The sequence below is a fragment of the Colobus angolensis genome, unplaced genomic scaffold, assembly GCF_000951035.1.
Source record: "Colobus angolensis palliatus isolate OR3802 unplaced genomic scaffold, Cang.pa_1.0 Scaffold17, whole genome shotgun sequence".
Classification (NCBI taxonomy): domain Eukaryota; kingdom Metazoa; phylum Chordata; class Mammalia; order Primates; family Cercopithecidae; genus Colobus; species Colobus angolensis.
The window spans coordinates 15,483,835-15,507,749 of record NW_012114821.1 but is presented as its reverse complement, the minus strand read 5'-3'; the positions used below and the strand labels follow the sequence as shown (position 1 = coordinate 15,507,749).

Below are 23,915 nucleotides of genomic sequence, written 5' to 3'. Positions count from 1 at the left end.
GGGCTCTACTTCTCTCATAGTGGTTAGAGGTAAGAAATAAGGGGGAAGAAGAGGGACTTGGAAAGAGGAGAAGAGGGAAATGGAAGAGAGGAAGAGGGAGAGGAGACAAGTCTTAGTGAGGGAGCAGTGCTTTCTCCTTCCAAAACAATTGTGGATGCACACAGAGCTCCAACATGCCATCTGCAAAGAGGTTTCTGGTTGATACCTAAAGGAATGGAGGTGCCTGGCTCATACTGATGGGGAGTAACATAGCATTTCAGGGATGTTCTCTCACCAAGGAACTGTGCCCACTTTCTGGTTGGTATTGATGCCTGAGGCAGATTTCAAGCACCTACAAGATGAGTTTTCTCAAGAAAAGGAGGCACTGGCCCAGCTCTCAACAAACCTTCAAGGTGTCATGTTCTATAGTATCCTGGTCATGCTTGGGGAGAGAGGAGCTCTACAGGACATCATGGACAGTGAGGGGTTTCACAGCTGCCTAGGGAGATCAAAGCTGTAAAGAGACAGGTTTGGGAGATATGACCACCAAGATATATGGGGGAAGAGGAATGAGCAAGATGCCAGAGCAATGAGAAGGACAGGGGACGCTGGCCCAAGGCATAATCAGGGCCAGGGAGTGCAGCCCCCACATAAGGAGGCTGCTTGGAATTTCCTGGGGGAGGTAGAGAGCCCTCACCCTCACCTCTTGGTTATCACCTATAGATACAGAAGATGTAGGCAAATTATATGATTTATGGTATTACGATTATTACCAATAATACTTGCCTCCTGCAGTTAGAACCGGGTCCCTCAGATTCTTTGGATGACCTTGGCAGTGCCATCCTAAATGAGCTGGGAGAGAACTCATGCAACCCTTGGCTCAACCCAAGACCCTACCTCGTCTACCTCCTTGAAGCTGTAATGGGTGATGGTGATTTTGGGGAAGGGTGGAAGAGTCACAAGATTGGCCCTCGACCTCATGAAAGGAATGGGTTATATGCCACCTCTCCAAAGCCCTTCCCATATTGTGATCTTTCATCCTCACATCACACCTCTCTCCAAGGTCAGGGTGCTCACTGGGATAACTCACCAGTAATGCAGACCGACCCTAAGGCCTGGAAAGTAACTGGCCATTGATCATGGAAGGTGTCCTTGGAGGTGGATGACTCCAGCCTCCAGCCTCAGAGTCCCAGCCTCTGGGCCGTTTTATTCAGCATCCTGGAGACCCTCCCAAGAGCAGAGAGGGTAAGGATTCCCTCCTCAGGAGTCTTCAGTTCCTTGAGAGCGCTAGCCTGCCTTGCCTGGGGTAGAAAAAAGTGACTCAGAGCCTAGGCAAGCCCTCTCGCTGTGAGAGCAGGGTCACAGGTGTGACAGCCACCTTTCACTTAGGTAGCTTTGCTGTCCCCATCACTTGCATTCCCAGTCACCTCTCTCTTCCCAGGAGCCAGTCTTTCCCTCCCCACATCGCATCTCCTGTATCTCTAATGTCCCACCCAAGCAGATGAGACGGAAAGATCAACTAAGGCTTGGGCTCAAAGCCTAGGAAGTGGAAAAGGACACTTCAGCTTCCTCCTGCTCCCCAGGAGATCGTGTCTCATTCGTATTTTCTGTTTTCACCTATAATTGAAAATGTTCCGGGGTGTTTTTTGTTTGCTTTTTAAACCACAATAATTAGCTCTGGGTGTTTCACATTTATTTTTTCTTTCCACCCAGGGGAAAACAAACAAACAAACAAAAAACTAGAATGGTACATTCCAGAAGTTTCCCATGTCTCTAGTGGGGCACGGAAGTGGCCAGGGAGAGCTCTGCTTTCAAGGGAAGATGGGGGTCATGCCCTAGGCAGCACACACTTCTCCCCTCCCCTGTTCTACAAGCTGAAGGTTTTTTGTGTCATCTTTTAGAATTGACTCACTCCTGTTCCTAGCGCCTCTACAGCAGTCAGTTATGAGTGACAGGAGAGTTTGCCAAGCTGAGAACAGATTCATCCTCTCTCGCTTGCCATCCATGTCCTTGCCTTTTGGTAACTTCTGCTACTATTTAAAAAAATTGCTATTTAACATCCCTTGTATATTCTTATGTTCCCTTTCTCCCTTAAGGCAGTTATCTTTTGTAACCAAATAATCCTCAATTAAGAAAAATAATACAACCTCATCTCCTACTGAATATCTGAATATAAGATCCAGAAAGTCTCACTTTCACCTCTGAAAAAGGAGAGAGGAGAAGAAGAGAATTTGCGTTTACTCAGTATCTACCATGTGCTAAATTACATGCTGGACACTTTCACACAGCAATACATTTAATCTTCCATCCAGTTAAGAGACAGAATCCCCATCCTACAAATGAGGACGCCTGGACTCACAGGGGTCAATAACTTTCCAAAGATCATGAAACTGGTAAGAGTCAGAGCTGGGATTCAAACCAATATTTATCTCATCCCAAAGTCACTACTATACTCTACTGTCTCTCCAGGGAGAGAGAAGTTGGGGAAGAGAAAGAGACAGAGAGAGAAACTGATTCAGCACCAGGGATAGGGGACCCTCACTAAAGTTACATGAAAGTCTTGGCATGGCCACTCATGGTGGCTCACGCCTCTAATCCCAGCACTTTGGGAGGTAGAGAGGGGTGGATCACCTGAGGTCAGGAGTTCAAGACCTGCCTGGGCAACATGGTGAAACTCCGTCTCTACAAAAGCACAAAAATTAACTGGGCATGATGCTGGGCACCTGTAATCCCAGCTACTCAGGAGGCTGAGGCAGGAGAATTGCTTGAACCTGGAGGCAGAGGTTGCAGGGAGCCAAGGTTGTACTCCAGCCTGAGCTACAGAGTGAGACTCTGTCTCCCCACAGCTTTGGCCTACTCAGACCTTTCCCATTCATTATCTCATTGCATCCTCATGCGACACCTATGAAATAGATAGGACAAGTATCATCCTTGGCCAGACCTCAAAGTACATAGAGGTCAAGGGACCTGATTGGGATCGCACAGCATTCAGAGACAGAGCTGGTACTTACATCTGAGGCCAGAACTGCTTCCAGTTAACCATGGTCTTGAGTGGAATCCTCGACCTTACATGGAGAACACAAGAAGAAAAAGTCAGGAGTTCATAGGAGTTGTGTTATCTATTTTTAGAAGGTAATTAGAGATCACCTAGCCTACTCCTTTGCTTCTCTGAAGCTCAGAGAAGTGAGGTAGCTGCAGTGCCTTCCATGTCACCAGAGGGGTTGGTGACTGAGCTGGGCAAGGAAGCCTGTCCCAGGCTCTCACAGCAGAGTCAGAGACCAATGATCCCAGGAATGCATACTGAGGCCTTTCCTCCCACCGTCCCACCCATTATTGGAAAGAATAACTTTCCAAAGGTCATGAAGCTGGTGAGAAACAGAGCTGCGATTCAAACTAAGGCTTCTCTGACTCTGGCTCTGCTGTGCTTAAAGAGCAGTAGATTGAAAACCCCAGGTGTAGCCCCAGCAACACTTGAGGAGGAGAGGTAGAGGTCAGGCCTACATAGTGCCCTGGCTCAGTGGCCAGGGGAGGAAGCCGTCAGTGGTCAAGGAACACCGGCCACCAGCTCAAGGCAGGACATCCTCTTCTTATGAATCTTCCTCGGGTCCCCCAGACACTGCACAAGAGAAGCTCCAGCCAAACACACACCTGTATTCCTAAACAGAAAGGCAGCACTGCCTGCTCCTCCATCTCTCTATGTAGATCTCCCACTAAGGGTGTCACGGAGCCCAACCTGGTTATGAACCTGGTTGTGAACATCCATGCTACGGCGAAGACAGATTCCATCGCAAAATACCATAGACTTAGTGGCTTACACAATGGAAATTTCTCTCTCACGGTTCTGGAAGGTGGAAGTCCAAGATCAATGTGCCACCATGGTCAGGTTTTGGTGACGGCTCTTGTGGTAGCTTGTAGAAGTCCACCTTCTCACTGCGTCCTCTGGTGGAGACAGTGAGAGCTCTGGAGACAAGCTCTCTGGAGTCCCTTCCTATAAAGGCACTAATCCCATCATGAGAGCCCCGCCCTCGTGACGTAATCTAACTCGTTACCTCCCAAAGACCTCATTTCCAAATACTGTCCAAAGACCTCATTTCCAAATACTGTCCAAAGACCTCATTTCCAAATACTGTCCAAAGGCCTCATTTCCAAGTACTACTGCAAGGGATTCAGTGTGAATTTTGGAGGAGACACACACATTCAGACCACAACAAAGGGGAAACCAAATGCAAGCCCTGTGCTGTCTGTTGTGAGGCTGGTAGCTGGAAACCCAGATCTTTTTCTTTTCTTTTTTTTTTTTTTTTTATAGTCTCACTCTGTCACCCAGGCTGGAGTGCAGCAGTGCGATCTCGGCTCACTGCAACCTCCACCTCCCCGGTTTAAGCGATTCTCCTGCCTCAGCCTCCCGAGTAGCTGGGATTACAGGCACGCACCACCACGCCCGGCTAATTTTCGTATTTTTTAGTAGAGACGGGGTTTCACCATGTTGGCCAGGCTGGTCTCGAACTTCTGACCTCAAGTGATCCACCCACCTCGACCTCCCAAAGTGTTGGAATTACAGGCGTGAGCCACTGCACCGGCCCACAACCCAGATGTTACAGTTGGAGAGAACTGGAGAACAAATGCAAGGCGCAGGAATGGCATGAGAACTGGCAGTCCTCATCCATGCAGGACCCATCCTATTGAAACCCGGCACTGCAGGTCACTCTCATCAGCCGCATTAGCAGTGGCCACAAGCGCAAACAGCCACCCTGGAGCTGTCCTTGCCAGACGCCTGTGGCCCCCACCCCTGCTCTGCCAACTCACCATCGGCTCCTCTCAGTTGTAGGTTATTTCTTCCTGCTCTGTTAACTCGGACTACACAGGAAGGCTCAGGCGGAAACTGTTTCTCAATGTGTAACCGCAGGGCGGCAGCAGAGAGCAGCAATAAAGATGCACTATTTTCTCAGCGACTTTGAAACTGGATTTTATTGATGGTGGCTTTTTGTTCATTTGTTTTTAAGTATAGCACAGAGGTTAAGACTGCAAACTTCATAGCTAGACTCCCTGGGTGCAAACCCTAGCGCTGTCACTTACCAGTTGTGTCAGGGGCAAGTAATTGAACCTGTGCTTCAAATTCCTATTATTAAAATAGGGATAATAGTCAACCTCATCACGTTGTTGTAAATCCGCTGAGACATATGAAGCACCTGGCTGGCGCTTCGCACTCAGAAAGCGGGAGCTTGTGTTCGTATACAAAACTGTTCCAGGATGGCCTCCAGGGAACTTTACACTCAGGTTCCCCAAGCCTCTCCCATCCAAACAGGCCTGGTCCGAGAATCCCTGGGATGGGCTCAGATCGGCCCCGCGGGTGCAGTTACTTTAGCTCAGCCGGCGCCTCTTTATGGAACTAACATCAGGAAAAGCACTTCTTCAAGCAGAAGATAATCTGGGCCTGAGGGGTCACACGGAGGGACTCTGGGTCAATTAAGGCGGTCGGAGCTGGGGGACACGGTTTGGAGAGAACAGAATCCCCTCCACTCTCAGGCTGACCCCAAGCCACCTCTGTCCTGGTTCTCGAAGTGCAGCAGCACCAGCCTCCCGGGGGGGTGGGGGGAAGCTTGTTAGACTTGCACCTTTTGGAGCTCCATCCTGGACCTGCTCAGAAACTCTGAGGGCGAGCCCTCCTGGTGATTCTGATGCAGCTAATGTTTGACAGCCACTGCAGTAAATAGATGGAGACTCCTGATTTTGGATGGGAAATGGTCAGGTGTCCTCATATAGCCCTTAATTTTTAGCAACAAAAATATTAGGATGCACAGGACACAGTACTTCACAGCCTGTAAGCTCAGCACTCTGGAAGGCCGAGGCGGGCAGATTGCTTGAGCTCAGGAGTTCAAGACCAGCCTGGGCAATATGGTAAAACCCTGTTGTATTAGTTCGTTTTCATACTGTTACAAATAACTGCCCAAGACTGGGTAATTTATAAAGGAAGGAGGTTTAATTGACTCAGTTCAGTATGGCTGGGCAGGCCTCAGGAAACTTACAATTATGGTAGAAGGTGAAGGAGAAGCAAGGCGCCATCTTCACCAGACGGCAGGAAGGAGAAGTGCAGAGAGAAGGTGGAGAAGAGCCCCCTATAAAACCATCAGCTCTCGTGACAACTCACTATCACGAGAACAGCATGTGGGAAACTGCCCCCAAGATTCAATTACCTCCACCTGGTCTCTCCCTTGTCAGGTGGGGATTACGGGAATTATAATTCAAGATGAGATATGGGTGGGGTCACAAAGCCTAACCATATTACCCATCTCTACAAAATAGTTAAAACTTAGCCAGGCATGGTGGTCCTGCCACCCAGGAGGCTTTTACTTTTTTTTTATTTAAAAATTAGCTGGGTGCACCTGTGGTCCCAGCTACTCGAGAGGTTGAGATGCGAGGATCACCTGAGCTCAGCAGGTCAAGGCTGCAGTGAGCCGTGATTGCGCCACTGCACTCCAGCCTGGGTACAGAGTGAGACCCTGTCTGTCTGTCTGTCTGTCTCTCTCTCTCTCTCTCTCTCTCTCGCTTTTACATATATAAAGAGAAAGAGAGAGATATCAGGATACTTGATACACAAAGGGCAAGAGGCAGGTAGGGAGAGGAAGGCCAGGTGCCAAAATCATGGAATACCTGGATCTTCCAAAATTTCTGGCGAGTTGAGGACAGAAAATTTCAAATCAGAAGCGTATAGAAGAAAATTGGGGCATCCATTGCTAGAATACACAAAAGCACAACAATTATTATACAAGACAAGACGTGTTTCATATGAGATGGTCACAGTCACTTCAGCCTGGGGCAACCAGTGAAGACACAAACCTTTTCTGTCCCTGTACTACTTGATATTTCAATAGCTTTTGTTTCTCTTTGTTCTTCAGGGGTAAGTAGGATACTGCAATTAGAATAGCGCATGGTTTGTGTCTGTGTTGTCCGGTTCAATAGCAATTAGCCCATGTGGCTATTAATCACTTGCAGTGTACCTATCCCAAATTCAGATGTGCTGGAAGACTAAACTACATACCAGATTTTGAAGGTTTAGTATGAGAAAAAATACTAAATGTAAAAGACATCATGAATATTTTTATGTTGATGATGTGGTGAAATGTTTTTAATATGTTGGGTTAAATAAAATGTCACATAGTACATTAATTTTATTTGCTTTTACTTAAATGTAGCTACCAGAAAATTTTAATTGTATATGTGGCTTATATTATATTTTTATTCGGTAGAACTGATTTAGAGTAAAGGAAAACAAGAAAAGAATTCACACCCTAGTACTGCCATGTGTCCTTAGTCAAGTCTCTCAACCTCTCTGTTCCTCTGTAAAATTAAGATAACCTTCATTATATTTTACTCATCTACTTCAGTAACAGAATTATCAAGACATTTGAATGTGATTGTGGATGTGAAAATAATTATGAAGTGTAAAGAATGATTCAAATTTTAATTAGTATCAGTCAGTAACAGGCCATGTGTTTATTTCCATTCCTCCCTTCCACTCCCAGTTGATGACATTATTCTGAAGCATTCTCTCCCTGCCTCATTCATCTCAAAAGAAATGACATGGCACATGAAGATACCCCAGGCCTCGGCAGTGAGACTCAGGAGAAGGCATTCTGCAGCTACCCCCGAATGCCCTCCTTCTCTGGCTCATAGACCTTTAGGTGCAAAATCTGGCAGCCTCCCCAGCCCCCATGTTCTCTGCCCTGCTCCCTCCTTCCCCTGAGACAATAAACAGAGTCCATTTTTTTTACCTAAATTGGGTGGGAAGGGACTGAGAAAATCAGGAAATACAGAGGATTTTTTAAAAGACACTATCTCGGTATTTTTTTTTTTTCTTCAGAAAAATGTGTATAAAGATATTGCACTGGGTTGATTAGTGCCACCCCCACAAAAATCTGTCTATCAGGGATCTCAGAATGTGGCCTTTTTTGGAAATAGGGTCTTTGCAGATATAATTAAACTAAAATGAGGTCTGACAAAGAGTTTCTCCTTAACCAAACTTTAGTCAGGCTCCTCTTAATTGTCTTCCCAATCAGGCTTTGACTTTTGGACTTCCATATCTGTCCTGCATTATCCAAGTTTTATGAAGAATCCTACTAAGTCAGCTTAGCCAGAACCCCCCACCCTCAATATCTGGGCACCCTCAATGTCTGACCAAATTCCTCATTGCCCACCACACCCCAGGTGATGTGTGATCACTTTGGCCTGCCCTCAGCAAGAATCCTGTTGAGTCCGTGTATTAGTCTGTTTTCACGCTGCTGATAAAGACATACCTGAGACTGGGAAGAAAAAGAAGTTTAATTGAACTCACAGTTCCACATTACTGGGGAGGCCTCAGACTCATGGTGGGAGGTAAAAGGCACTTCTTACATGGTGGTGGCAAGAAAAATGAGGAAGATGCAAAAGTGGAAACCCCTGATGAAACCGTCAGATCTCATGAGACTTACTCACTTCCCCGAGAACACTATGAGGGGAACCACCCCCAGGGTTCGAATTATCTCCCACCAGGTCCCTCCCCAACACGTGGGAACTATGGGAGTACAATTCAAGATGAGATTTGGGTGGGGACACAGAGCCAAGCCATATCATTCTGCCCCTGGCCCCTCCAAATCTCATGTCCTCACATTTCAAAACCAGTCATGCCTTCCCGACAGTTCCCCAAAGACTTAACTCATTTCAGCATTAACCCCAAAGTCCACAGTCCAAAGTCTCATCTGAGACAAGGCAAGTCCCTTCCACCTATGATCCTGTAAAATCAAAAGCAAGCTAGTTACTTCCTCGATACAATGGGGATACAAGTATTGCGTAAATGCAGCCATTCCAAATGGGAGAAATTGGCCAAAACAAAGGGGTTACAGGGCCCATGCAAGTCCAAAATCCAGCAGGGCAGTCAAATTTTGAAGCTCCAAAATGATCTCCCTTTGACTCCAGGTCTCACAACAGGTCAGCTGATGCAAGAGGTGGGTTCCCATGACCTTGAGCAGCTCTGCTTCTGTGACTTTGCAGGGTACAGCCTCCCTCCTGGCTGCTTTCATGGGCTGGTCAGTTGAGTGTCTGAGGCTTTTCCAGGCACACAGTGCAAGCTGTCAGTGGATCTAACATTCTGGGGTCTGGAGGACGATGGCTCTCTTCTCACAGCTCCACCAGGCAATGCCCAAGTAGAGACTCTGTGTGGGGCCTCTAACCCCACATTTCCCTTCTGCACTGCCCTAGCAATTCTCCATGAGCGTCCCACGTCTGCAGCAAACTTCTCCCTGGGCATCCAGGCATTTACGTACATCTTCTGAAATTTAGGCAGAGGTTCCCAAACTCCAGTTCTTGACTTCTGTTCACTCACAGACTCAACACCACGTGGAATCTGCCAAGGGTTGGGGCTTGCACCCTCTGAAGCCATGACGTGAGCTCTATGTTGGCCCCTTTCAGCCACGGCTGAAGCAGCTGGGATTCAGGGCACGAAGTCCCTAGGCTGCAGAAAGCAAGGCCCAGCCCATGAAATCATTTTCTCCTAGGCCCCTGGGAAGACATCCAACATGCCTTGGAGACATTTTCCCCATTGTCTTGGGGATTAACATTTGACTCCTTGTTACTTATGCAAATTTCTGCAACCAGCTTGAATTTCACCTCAGAAGATGGGTTTTTCTTTTCTATCACATTGTCAGGCTGCAAATTTTCTAAACTTTTATGCTTTGTTTCCCTTATAAAACTGAATGCATTTAACAGCACCCAAGTCACCTCTTGAATGCTTTGCTGCTTAGAAATTTCTTCCACTAGATACCCTAAATCATCTCTCTCAAGTTCAAAGTTCCACAAATCTCCAGGGCAGGGGCAAAATGCTGCTGGTCTCTTTGCTAAAACATAACAAAAGTCACCTTTGCTCCAGTTCCTAACAAGTTCCTCATCTCCATCTGAGACCACCTCAGCCTGGACCTTATTGTCCATACCACTATGAAGCTTTTGGTTAAAGCCATTCAACAAGTCTCTAAGAAGTTCCAAACTTTCCCGCATTTTCCTGTCTTCTTCTGAGGCCTCCAAACTGTTCCAACCTCTGCCTGTTACCCAGTTCCAAAGTCACTTCCACATTTTTGGATATCTTTTCAGGAATGTCCCACTCTACTAGTAATAATTTACTGTATTAGTCCATTTTCACACTGCTGATAAAGACATACCCAAGACTGGGAAGAAAAAGAAGTTTAATTGGACTTACTATTCCACATGGCTGGGGAGATCTCAGAATCATAGTGGGAGGTGAAAGGCACTTCTTACAAGGTGGTGGCGAGAGAACATGAGGAAGATGCAAAAGCAGAAATCCCTGATAAAACCATCAGACCTAGTGAGATTTATTTACTACTGTGGGAACACTGTGGGGGAAACTGCCCCATCCAAGATTAAAATTATCTCCCACCAGGTCCCTCCCACAACACGTGGGAATTATGGAAGTATAATTCAAGATGAAATTTGAGTGGGGACACAGCCAAACCATATCAGTCTGTTTAGCAAGAATTCCCCTGATGTTTCCTCTAAACAATTTTCCATCCACAGACCGCACTACTCTGTTACTTGACTATAAATTCCCACTTTCCTTTGTTGTATTTGGTGTTAAGCCTAACCTCTCTCCTCTACTGCAAAACCCCACTTTAGGGGTCCCTATGCCTATGGCAATGGTCCTGTATAAAGTCCTTCAAACCATTCTTTAATAAGAGTCTTGAATAAATTTTTCTTTAACAGGACATCCTGAGTGAAAGTGGGCCCTAATCCAATGACTGGTGTCCTTACAGAAGAGCAGATGGAAATACAGAGACCCTCAGAGAAGAGAAGGCCATGTGAAGATGGAGGCAGAGGTTGGAGTGATGCATACAAGCCCAGGAGCACCAAGGATGCCGGCATCCACCAGAAGCCAGGAAGAGGCAAGGAAGTATTCTCCCCTAGAGCCTAGAGAGCAGTAGTCCCCAACATTTTTGACACCAGGGACCAGTTTCCTGGAAGACAATTTTTCCACAGATTTTGGGAGAATGGTTTCAGGATGATTCAAGTGCATTACATTTATTGTGCACTTTATTTCTATTATTATTACATTGTAATATATAATGAAATAATTATACAACTCACTATAAGGTAGAATCAGTGGGGGCCCTGAGCTTGTTTTCCTGCAACTGGACAGTCCCATCTTGAGGTGATGGGAGACAGTGACAGATCATCAGGCATTAGATTCTCATAAGGAGCACACAACCTAGGGCCCTCAAATGCACAGTTCACAAGAGGATTCACGCTCCTATGAGAATCTAATGCCTCTGCTGATCTGACAGGAGGTGGAGTTCAGGTGCTAATGTGAGTGATGGGGAGTGGCTGTAAATATAGATGAAGCTTCACTCGCTCACCCACCACTCACCTCCTGCTGTGCAGCCCGTTTCTTGCAGGCCACAGACTGCAGAGTCCTCCAGAGGATCCAGTATCTCAGGGAGGGGGTCATGGGAGGAAATTGGGGGTCAGGGGCACAGAGGCTAAAATAATCTTTGAAAAAGTATTGTTAAGAAACAGATCAGATCTTCAGATCTCCCTTACTCCATAGCTGAAGACTGCCCCTCCCTTACTTGAGCAGAAGACAGAGTCACTAGGCTGGGGATCACCTGGCACAACTGTGAACAATGGTATCAAACTGAAAATAAAGGAATAGGCCAGGCACAGTGGCTCACACCTGTAATACCAGCACTTTGGGAGGTCGAGGTAGGAGGATTGCTCCGGAGTTCGAGACCAGCGTGGCCAACATGGTGAAACTCCCATCTCCACTAAAAATATAAAAATTAGCCTGGTATGGTGGTGTGCTCCTGTAATCCCAGCTACTTAGGAGGTTGAGGTGGGAGAATCGCTTGAGCCCAGGAGGCAGAGGTTGCAGTGAGCTGAGATCATGCCATTGCACTCCAGCCTGGGCAACAGGTGTGAAGCCCTGTCTCAAAAAAAGGAAAGAAATGAAAAGAAAGGAATAAGTGATTATTTACACTTGTAAGGCTACTTCCATCCAGCCCGGCTTCTACTGGGTTCCCACATGGCCAGCAGCCAGGATTTTGCCTTCCAGGCAGAAGACTGGAAGATTCCTCCCTGGGGACTCAGTTTAAGAAAAAGACCAACTGATACAGACATCTGGTTTCCCTGAGAATCTGATTTCCCTGAGGAAACAGCGGGGCAGATAGTTTGAAACCCTTAGCAGAGGGTTCAGCCCTAGGTGCAGATAGGAATCCACTGGGGAGCTTTAAAAAAAAACAAACTGATGCCTGGGGTCCACCCCACAATTCTGGTTTAATTGCTCTGTGATAAGAGCATTGAAAAGTTCAAAAACACTGATTCTAATCTCAACCAAGTCGGCACCACTGGCCTTTGGTGAAGCTCACTGTTAATAAGCGCCACTCATCTGCTCAGTACTCCCAATATGCTTTTTAACACCCCTCTCCTAAGTGGGAGCAGAGAAAGATCACCAGACATCTCAGAAACAGACAGAGACCAAAACAAACCAAAAAAGCAGATCGGAGGAATGCATGCAGAAAGAAGAAAGCATATATTGTATTTTTTTCATCATTAACATCCTCAGAGAAATAGAAGAAAAAGTTATTGCAATAATAACAAGATGACATTTTTAAATGAACACTGAGAGAACATAAAAAGAACTTTTAGAAATTCAGACTCTGATGGGAGAAATAAAAAATCCAATAGAGGGGTTAGAAGATGAAATTGAGGTAGCTTCCTAAAAAGTGGAGTAAAAACCCAAAAGATTAAAAATAGGAGAGAAACAAGACTTTTAGAGCAGCTGTTCAGTAAGCCTAACATCTGAATGAAACAAGTCCCAAAATAAGAGAACACATACATTTTTAAAAATGGAGAGGAAATCATCAACAAAATAATTCAAGAAAATATTCCATACTTAAGATGTGAGTTTCCAGGTCTAAGAGCCCATCAGGTTCCTGACACAAATGGAGGAAGTTGGGTTGACAACAAAACATATTTTCATGACATTTCAGAACATTCAAACAATGTACAAATCCAGAGAGAAGAAGAAAAGTTACTTACAAAAGACCATGTGTGAGAATGACTTTAAACTACAACCAAACTAGAAGTAATCCCTTCCTAAATTTGAGGGAAAATTATTTCCAACCTAGAATTCTATACCAAGCTTGAAGCTAGAATAAGGACATTTTCAGACAAATCCTTTTTTTTTTTTAATGCTTCCCATGTTTGCATTACCAGAAACCTATAAGAGGGTGTGACATACCAAAGTTAAAAGAAATCCAATAAGAAGACATTGGACACTAGGAAAAGGAGATTTATGTAGATCAGAGACAGAGGAATTCCCAAGATGATACTAAGTTCCTAAGAGATTTCTCCAGGAAGCAAAATTAATACCTTGAATCTGAGCATATTAGGAGAGTTATGCAATTGGCAGAGTTTGAATTTAATTAGATATACATAAGTACATAGAAAACAAGGGGAAAAGCAAAAAGAAAAGGACAAAAGAAGTAAAACAAAAATTCACAAAGAAAGGAAAAAAATCACAGTTTACTAATACACGAATAGCATTTTTAGTCTTTTAATGAACACAGGAAATTAGGATGTATAGTAGTCTCTAAGGTTTTGCTTTAGTGGTTTCAGTTACCCCAAAAATCTTCAATGGAAAATTCAAAAAATAAGCAATTAATAAGTTTTCAATTGCACACTGTTTTGAGTAGCGTAATAAAATCTTGTGCTGTCCTCCTCTGTCCTGTGGGGACATGAATCATCCCTCTGTTGAGCATCTTCACACTGTCTACACTACTTGCCCATCAGTCACTCAGTAGCTGTAGGGGTTATCTGATCAGAAAAAACAACAGAATCAGGGGTCGCTACTATCTGTGGTTGCCAGCATCCACTGAGGGCCTTGGAACATGGCCAGGTGGGTGAGGGGAAACCAGTGTAACTCCACTGGAAAGATGAGGGACGGGACTTGTGCACGGTACAGAGAGAGGGGGCCCCAGATCCTCATCTTCCATGGTCAATCCGTGGATACTTTCTAAGACTCAGCAATTGATCAGCAACACAAGCTTTTTACTTAAGAGATGACAGACACAAAGGACCATATCTTGTGTGAAATATCCAGAATGGGCAAATCCACAGAGACTGATGCAGGTGAACCCCAAAATTGGGGCTCACTCGGGGAGAGTTCTTGGCTTCACCTAAGAAAGAATTCAAGAACAAGCTTGCAGTGAAAGAAAGAAAGTTCAGCCGGGCGTGGTGGCTCACTATTGTAATCCCAGTATTTTGGGAGGCCAAGATGGGTAGATCACTTGAGCCCAGAAGTTCAAGATCAGCCTGGGCAACATGGTGCAACACCGTCTCTGCTAAAAATACAAAAATTAGCCCAGCTGGTGGCACACGTCTATAGTCCCAGCTACTCAGGAGGCTGAGGTGGGAGGATGCAGTGAGCCATGACCATCCCACTGCACTCCAGCCTAGGCAACAGAGTGAGAACCTGTCTCAAAAAAAAGGATGAAAGAATGTTTATTAGAGCAACAGCATACAGCAAAATAGCTGTTCCACAAAGTAGAGCTACCCCATAGGCAGAGAGGCCCAGAGCAGCACTGGTGGACTGCTGGCTATATTTATGCCCACACTCAATTATATGCTAAATAAGGGGCAGGTTATTCACAAACTTTCTGGAAAAGGGGCGGGGAGTTCCCAGAACTATATAAGGTAACTTCCAGATTACTGCCATGACATCATAAACTGCTATGGCACTGGTAGGGTGGTCTTATGCAAATGTATTATAATTAGTGTATAATGAACAATTAGAGCAACAATAGGTCACTTTCATGGCCTGCTTGGTCCTAGCTGATGTGGGCTAGTTTCTCTGCTATTAATACATTCTGCTTTGATCAACAGGGTGGTGACCAAGGTGGGGAAAACAAGTCCTGCTGATCTCCTGCCTCAAGGCCAGTGCTAGTAAGAATGGGGTGGGCCAGGAGGGAAAGGGGATGGCAAGGAGGGAGGAGGGTCTATTTGGGGGTGATGAAATGTTCTCAGATTGATTGTGGCCAGGTGCGGTGGCTCATGCTTATAATCCCAGCACTATGGGAGGCCAAGCAGGAGGATCACTTGAGCCCAGGAGTTTAAGACCAGCCTGGGCAACACAGTGAGAGCCCATCACTACAAAAAATAAAAAGTTAGCGGTGGCTGGGCTCAGTGGCTCACACCTGTAATCCCACACTTTGGGAGGCCAAGGAGGAATCACCTGAAGTCGGAGTTTAAGACTAACCTGGCTAACATGGCGAAATCCTGTCTCTACTAAAAATACAAAAATTAGCTGGACGTGGTGGTGGGTGCCCGTAATCACAGCTACTCAGGGTGCTTAGGCAGGAGAATTGCTTGAACCTGGGAGGCAGAGGTTGCCATGAGCCGAGATCACGCCACTGCACTCTAGCCTGGATGACAGAGTGAGACTCCATCTCAAAAAAATAAAAAATTTAAAAATAAATAAATAAAAATAAAAATAAATAAATAAATACAATAAAATAAAATAATCTCGAAAAAAATTTAAAAAGTTAGCTGGGTGTGGTGGTGGCTGCCTATGGCCTGGCCAGGGGTGCCAGCAAGGTCCCACGTGGGGCACAGCCTGGGCTTGTGAGCAGTGACCCAGAGCCTCAGGTATAGGGTTGCCAAAGGTCCGGACTTAGGTGGTACTTCAGGTGGCCCCTCTCAGGAGGGCAGGCCAAGGGGCATGAGAGTAGCCGCCTCCCCATCCCTGCCCTCACCCCACCCCTCTCTGGCCCTGCGGCCTTTGGAGACCCTCTCCCTTGGTCCCGCCCACCTGAGGCGGAACCTGACTTTGGGTGGCACCTGCGCAGCTGTCCCCTCCCTGACTCCTCCCCACTGCCCAGCGGGCACACCTCTGGCACCCCCAGAAACAAGCCCCACTTGGGTCGTTGCCTCCTGCTCCCCATGCTTGTGACTCTCAGGGACCCCAAACACTTTGGCCTTCGTGGGGCCTTTCCTCCAGAAAAAGATGAAAAATTATCACAAGACTGTGTTGGTATAAAGAATACATTAATACTTTTTTTCTTAGGCATTAAGTCATTCTCTTAGACCTACAAGTGTATTTTTTTTCCTTCTGATTTTAAAATATAGTGAAATGTTTTCGTGGTCCTTCAATATATATTGTGGGCCTTGGGTCCTGTGCACTGGGTGGCTGCCCTGCTCACAAACCTTCTGTGGTTCCCTGGTGCCCACTGCAGTAAGATGCTGGCTTCAATGTCCAGTGCTATCACAGACGAGTGAACAAAATGCCACCACAGCTCAGAGGAGAGGAGATTAGAGACTCATCCTAGATACATCCAACCAGAACATTTCACTGTACATGCCAGGACGACGACAGAGCGAGATTCTGTCTCAAAACAAAACAAACAAAAAATTGTGCAGGTTTGCCTAGCACCCACTTGGACTGAGGAAAGTAGTGAAACTACTACTGTACTCTAGAATGGGAAACAGTGCATGTTAATAGATATAATACCTACTGTGTTTAATGTAGTCAAATGTCATGATGGCCAGAATAAAACTTCTGATATGCATAGGACATTGTGGGCATTAAACTAGCACAATTCTCAGGACCATGCTGGAGAGGTAGGTATTTTGAGTATTCCCTGTTATGAGGACACATGAGATTCGCCCAAAGTCACATGGAGTTAAAGAGGGAGACCAGAATAAACTACACTCCACTGCCTAAAGCCTGTCTTTTAAGTATTCACACTACTACTGCCTTTGCAGACAGTATATAAGACATGGAATCAGTGTTAGAGATCATCTGTTTCAATTCTCTCATTTTACTGATGAGGAAAATAGTTTCAAAGAAGAGATAATGGCTTAGGTCTCCTGACCCTTGACCCACAGATCTTTGCATTGCATGTTCTATGATTGAATCTTACTCTGAAGTTTGAAATGTGCTTCCAACAGTAAGAACTTCAAAACTGCAGTTAACTGCAATCTCAAATGGAACCAGAATGACATTTCAACTCAAAAGACCTAGATTTGAGTAAAAATGTCATTAATCCTTATGACAAGTCTAAAATACTTGCAGCAATCTTAAAATGGTCCAGAACGCTTCTTAGCCCAAATCTCTAAAGCAGCCAGCAAGTTGAGAAGTTCCACTTATCTATGTTGAGGGCTGTGGAAACGGGGCAGTGGTGAGTTAATTACGGGCATGTCTGGTGGAAGGGATGAGGCAATGGATTTCTCTAAATTGTGAAGAAAAGCCGGGGCATAGGTGAGTAGAGACACACTAACCAGGTGCGTTTTAGAGACAAGACTGGGGTTCAAAGGATTTGCCCACACCAGAGCAGACTCACGCCTTCCTCCAGTGGGCAGTAATTAATCCTGGCTGGCACGGTTTGGTTGTGTCCCCACCCGAATCTCATCTTGAATTCCCACGTGTTGTGGGAGGGACCCAGTGGGAAGTCACTGAATAATGAGGGCAGGCCTTTCCCGTGCTGTTCTCATGACAGTAAGTCTCCTGAGATCTGATGGTTATTTTAACGGGGAGTTTTTCTGCAAAAACTCTCTTCTCTCGTCTGCCATCAAGTGAGATGTGCCTTTCACCTTCTCCCATGATTGTGAGGCCTCCCCAGTCACACGCAACTTTAAGTCAATTAAACCTCTTTCATAAATTGCCCAGTCTTGGATGTGTATTTATAAGCAGTGTGAAAATGGACTAATACACTGGCTGAGATCATGCCTACCCCCGAATAAGGACAGACATGAGAACTACAGATAGAGTTGGCAGAGAAGATGCCTGCTTGCTCTCTCTGGCAATCTGAATAGCAAGTACTAGATCTGAAGTTGAATCATCTTGCGGCCGCAGCCCTCGCCGTCCATCACACTATGTTGTCAGATAACCCTACTCTTGGATCTAGTGGAGGGAGAGGAACATTCTTTCTGGAAAGGGCCAGACAGTAAAGATATTTTAGCTTTTGAGGGCCATATCGTCTTTGTCACAACTCAATTCTGCTGTTGTGCAAAAGTCTCGATAAATGTGTCAACAAATGAGTGAGGCTTAGGTTCCAATAAAATTTTATTTATGAACACTAAAATTTGAATTTCATATGCTTTTCTCATGCCACAAAATATTATTCTTTTCATTGTATTCAACCTTTTTAAAAACCATTTATAGCTCACAAGCTGTACAAAAACAGATGGTGGGTAAACTGGCCCAAAGACCGGTTTGCTAGCCCCCGGGCTAAAGAGATTTGTCCACTTATTCTTCAACGTGCAGAGTGTGAACTATGTGAACTGCATAGCGCACAGCAATCTTACTGCATCCATTCCAGCTGCGTCATTATTTTGATTTGTATTCATTCAGTCCATCGAAGCATTCACTTGGCACCTCTCCAAATCCGGGTGCTGTGCAAGATCCTTCCTTGGGGCACTGAAGGAAAATCAGACATGGCCTTTCTCTCAAGTTCGCAGACTTTCCAGTATCCAGATACTACGGCTCTTATAGAATCAGAAAACACAGCCACAAGCGCAGGTAAGTATCAGAGATGTCTTACGAGATACATGTATCAGATTCTTAAGGCTGCTGTACCAAAATACCACAAACTGCATGGCTTAAAACAACAGAAACTTATTCCCTCACAATCCTGGAGGCCAGATGTCTGAAATCAAGATACTGGTAGGGCTGGTTCCTTCTCCAGACTCTGAGATAATCTGTGACAAGCTTCTTTCCTAGCTTCTAGCGACTTCCAATTCTTAGGGTTCTTTGGCTCATAGATGCATTGCTCTAATCTCTGCCTCCATCTTCACATGGCCTTCAGCTCTGTATGTCTATTTCCCCTTCTTTTCTAAGAGCTGGTCATTGAATTCAGGGCCCACCCTACCACAGGTTGATCTCATTTCCCGATCCTTGATTTCATCTGCAAAAACTTTTTCCAAATAAGGTCACACGTGCAGGTTCCCAGTGAATGTATCTCCTGGGGGTCACTATTCAGCCCATTACACTATTCTGAGAAGATGCCTAGAAGGATATGGCCAATGTTATCCAGAAGGCTCCATGAAGGAGGTAATAGAAGATAACCCTTCAAAGATGAAAGCTGGCGTTCATTAGATGGTCACAAGGGCAGGAAGGGAATGTCAGGTTCAGGTACCAGCCAGACCAGAGTTAAGGAAGTGACATCACATGGGACAATTTGTGAACAGCAAGCAGTAGGGCCTGGCTGCAGAACAGGGTGTGAAGTGGGGGGAGCAGTGAGCAGGAGGGCCAGAGAGATCAGCAGGGATGTGATCTTGAGAAGCTGTGTGTGCCATGATCTGGCCCTATTAATTCAGAAGGGTCTGATGGAAGCCTCTGTGACTCTCTTCCATGGTTAAGCATTTTAATTGTATTATACCTCGGATATTCCTAAATATTTAAAACACTGGCATGGTTGAACTAGACAACCTTTAAGCAGTTTCTTCCAACCGTAAGATTTAGATTTCATGATTTAGGTTTTATGATCTCAAACTGAAAAACATGTTAGTTTTCCACCACTAGTGAGATTGTGGCCTCTGCTTTTCTCCTAGGAAGTCCCTCTTATAATCACTCTCTTTCCAGGATTAAAGGGCTACTCTGCCTTCACGTTGCTACCCACTCTCGGAGAATCAAGCTAGGATGCGGTTTTCCTTTCATTACTACATCCATACAAGAGTAAATCAAGAATAGAAGTCCAGTTAATGAAAAGATCACTGGTCTTAATATACTTAGCAAAATTTTAAAGGCAATTAAAATTATATACATAGACAATGATAAAAATTCTAATGAAAAGACCCGGCTCTCCCCTAAAAGAAAAAATCATGTAAAGTATATATGCATTCCATAAAAACATACATGGGGAAAACTTTAGAAGCCTAAAAACAAAACATCAGTAAACCAAGCCACACTTAGAAAAATGAAAGCTGATTTTTATTTTATCATCAACAGCCATTCTTTAGACATGAACATGCATACGTAATATTCTACGCACACATCACAGTTTTTAACGTTAGTTAATAAAGGTTAAACACACAACATACATCCTTACAAAAAAAGTCAAAATGCAAACTTAAAACTTTAAACAAAAGTATTACTAATTTAAAAAAAGTTTGTGTTGGGTACCATTTGTACAACACAGTTAATTTAAACATTTTCATTTTGGTTGCACATGAAAAAGGCGGCAGTAGAAAATAAAGTCATTGAGGGTTTTTAAATAGCAGAATAGGCAGTTTTGCCATGCAGGAGAAGCAATATTAAATATTAGTTTCAAAAAAAATCCACATTTAAAAATATTTAGTTCAAGTCACAGAATTTTTCTCAGTAGAGACCCCAATGCAATGCATAATTAGCTGCCTTAGATGGCCTGTTTGAAAGGATGATATCCCTTCAGAGTGTAACTTTACTAATTTTGGCACAGAAAAGAAGTCTTAAGAACAAGAACATGATTAAAAAAGAGGGAAGAGGAACAGAGGAAAGAAATAAAAGCAAGAATAAATGAGATAGTAATTGCAATCACTAAAAAACTGTGCATTCTCAGTCATTGCAGAATACTGTCTTCTGTCTACAGCAGGTGCTTATTCCAGAATTGTTATTGCAGCATGGATTTAATTTGCTTGGAGGTAGTCTCATCATTCAAATGTTTTGTTGTGTACCTAAAAAAAGGAAAGGAAAAAGATTGGTTTTAGGAACTTAAAAAAGAATCAGTATCAGGTTCTCTAATTATGACAGGATGGGAAATTGGTCTCAGCAAAACTCTCAAAATTATGGCTTCTCATTGTAGCTTTAACCCTGTTCAGGTTCTGCACAGCCTGTCATCCTCACTCCCTTTCTAACTGAATAGCCAGTAGCTATTTAACTGAATTACAACTACATTTGCTGAGATGATTGGTTAACCTCTTAAGTAAACAATTAGCTGTAACTTCTCACTCAGAAGAAAATGCTGTTCTATCCAAGAGGCTGGCAAATTATAGCCCATGGGCCATCCAAACCACCAATTTTTGTATGGACTGTGAGCTAAGTCTATTTTTTAACCTTTTGGATGACTGGGGGGCGGGGGCGGGTGGGCAAAGGAAGACAAAAAAAGAAATAGTAATATTTCATGTGTTATTGTGGAAATTCTACGAAATTCAAATTTCAGTGCTTACATACAAACATTTTATTGAAACACACATGTTGATTCATTCATGTACCATCTATGGTTACCTTCTTGCTATGGTGGCAGAGGTGAGGAGCTATGAGAGAAACCATGTGGTCCACAAAGCCTTTAATATCTACTTACTCCCTGGCTCTTTACAGAAAAGTATTCCAACCCCTGTTCTATTCTGTATTTAAGATGCGTCAATTACTACAGCTGTTATATCTCTAAAATGTCTCAATTCTCCAAGTGCCTTATTTCTAGGCATGTGTTTTGCTACATGCATGCAAATCCAACATAAGAATTCAAAAAAAGAATCACAAAGAGTGATAATTATAGAGATTCACGACAGTATTCCCTTAAGCGGTAAAAATCCACTAAGCAAGCCTATGTCTCAGGCACTGTTCAAGGAGCTTACAACCCAGCAGACGGAGAAAGATAATGATACACTAATATTAGTGACAAGGTAAAGCCTAGCAGCAAAGGAGTATAACAAGAAGAGAAGTATAACAAGAAGAGGCTACATACAGAGACAGGGAAAGACCATCTCACATGGACACCCAAAAGCTACACATAGTAAGGAGTCTGGAGATTATTTTAAGTGCAATAAAAGCCAGTGGAGCATATTAAGCAGGAGAGGGGTGTGATGTCACTTAAGTTTTATCATTCTGGCTGTTGAGGGTGAGCTGTGGGGAACAGAAGGAGCAGCAGGGAGGCATTAAATAAGGGGGCTGTTACTGAGCACCAAGTGCGAGATGATCAGATGTCAAGGCTTGGGCCAGATTACAGCAGCATGGAGACAGGTGTTCAATGTGTGGGTGTGGACTGTATTTTGGAGATAACCCAGACAGACTAATTTGGTTCACAAGAATTCCACATATAATCTTAAGGACTAGATCTTTTTTTCTAGAGACAAGGTCTGGCTATAATACCCTGGCTGGCCTTCAATTCCTGGGCTTGGGCAATTGCGAGCCCAAGTAATCCTCCTGCCTTGGGCTCACAAGTAGCTGGGATGACAGGTGTGTGCCCATGCCCAGCTAGGACTACATCCTTTTCAGCAGGTCCACACAGATCATCTTTCTGTGTTTAAGAAATTTAAACCCAATTCCTATTAGGTTCATTTCCAATTAATTTAAAAACTGAAGAATGCTTATTAAGTACCTGATATACTGTCTACAATGTTACTGAGAAGTCACTCCCAAACTGTTTTCATGTTTTTGAATAGGTATCAGAGTGCCTGGCACATAATTGCTGCTCAACAAATATTTGTGGAAGGAAGAAAAATAAGCAGCCAGGTTGGAAAGAAAAAAAATCCATAAAGGAATATTTACATTAAATGCTAAGTGATGTTGCAAGGATTTAACCTTTTTGTTCTCTTTATGTAAAGTATACGCAATTACACGAAATCCTACAGATGTCTCGAAGTTCTCAAAATCCATTTCTTCATTTGTTTCTCACCCACTTCTTTATACAACTAAATAGTGGAAAGAGCCAAGTAATGTGCACAGTAAAATTTCTACTGCAGAGTATTTAAAAGTATCACTACTCAGCAATGTACTGTACTATTCGAGGAGTGCTAAGTGTTTTCCTCTCTACCCATGATGCAAGTTCTCGTTTCTTCTGTGGGATGTGATCTTAGCTTCCCTCTTTGGACAAAGCCAATCCAGAGCACACTGCATCACCGCACTCATTTATCAAGGCCAATATTATCTAATATATGCTAAAAAAAATAAAACATGAAGATATACGGCGTTATTTTCCTTTGTGCACAAAAACAAAATGTTTTTCCAAGTGCATGACTGTTCTACTAAAGAAAACCAATTATTATTTACCTTTACTCTTAAATTTAATAAAGAAGACAATTATCTACTACTGAACCTGAACTCCCAGTTCTCTTTCTTTCCCTCTTATGATTAAATGTATATGGTTCCATTTTTCCACCTGTAAAATGGACATATGACTTGATGCCTTCTCTTAGTAGCACAGGAAGTTCTATATAAATAATTACTACAGAAAAGCATTCAAAACAAACATATACATGCATATGGAATTACTCTCTCATTTAAAATCTTTTGGTCACTAAGTTCTATTTGGTGGAGGTGTGTAACACTCGTGTAGTACTTCTGGGGCTACAAAATGCTTTCTAAACATATGCTCTCAGTAAAACATATTAAAGGCTAGAGATGGATTTACTTTAAGAAATATTTTTCAAAGTATCAGCATTATCTGTATCAGCTAGGGTATTTGTTTAAAAGGAAAGTGCCTGAGTCCCAAGTCAGACCTGATTTTGTTGTTTCTAAAAGCAACATTTTATTTTCTAGTTTCCATTATCTATTACAAAGGAAAGAAAATGTACCAAACTGACAGGTGACTCTTGCCTCCATGTTGCTTTCCTTCCCTCCCCTCTCCCTCAAACACAGATTACTCTGTGGGAGACTTCAACCCTTTCACTGGCCATCACTGCCCTCCTCTGCTTTCATTCTAAGGAAAAGGAAACTGAACTACCCTTAAAGTGAAAAGTAGGATTCTGAGTTAGGCATACTACCTTCAAGCTGAAGAAAGAATCCTAAAACCTCCTAGATCTCAATTACCTCTAAGTTTTTAACAAAGATTTCCTGCCACTTGCTGGCTTCAAAGAGCCTGACCCATCAAAAAGACAAAGGCTTGGGAGAAAAATCAGGCTGCCTGAGACACAGGGAGTATTCAGAAAGAAATCAAGGAGGAAAGACTCATGATATCATTAAATATTGGCAAAAACACTGAAATATA

The 23,915-nt window shown here is 43.9% G+C and overlaps 2 protein-coding genes across 6 annotated transcripts in view; one reads left to right on the top strand and one right to left on the bottom strand.

The window, feature by feature from the left end:
- The first annotated feature begins 10,718 nt into the window (after positions 1 to 10,718).
- On the top strand, positions 10,719 to 22,991 carry LOC105509068. The gene is made up of 3 exons (XM_011938173.1): positions 10,719 to 10,901; positions 18,365 to 18,532; positions 22,372 to 22,991. Exons 1-3 carry the CDS (start codon positions 10,754 to 10,756, stop codon positions 22,392 to 22,394), a joined length of 339 nt encoding a protein of 112 aa, XP_011793563.1. The 5' UTR covers positions 10,719 to 10,753; the 3' UTR covers positions 22,395 to 22,991.
- FAM49B (family with sequence similarity 49, member B) overlaps positions 18,059 to 23,915 on the bottom strand; it is a 106,305-nt gene continuing 100,448 nt past the window's right edge. For 4 of the 5 annotated variants that reach the window (XM_011938178.1, XM_011938175.1, XM_011938176.1 and 1 more), the window contains one exon: positions 18,059 to 20,664. In XM_011938178.1, the coding sequence (XP_011793568.1) occupies positions 20,601 to 20,664 (64 nt within the window). In that variant the 3' untranslated portion in view covers positions 18,059 to 20,600. The remainder of the gene's footprint in view (positions 20,665 to 23,915) is intronic. The other variant, XM_011938179.1, reaches the window with a different exon arrangement.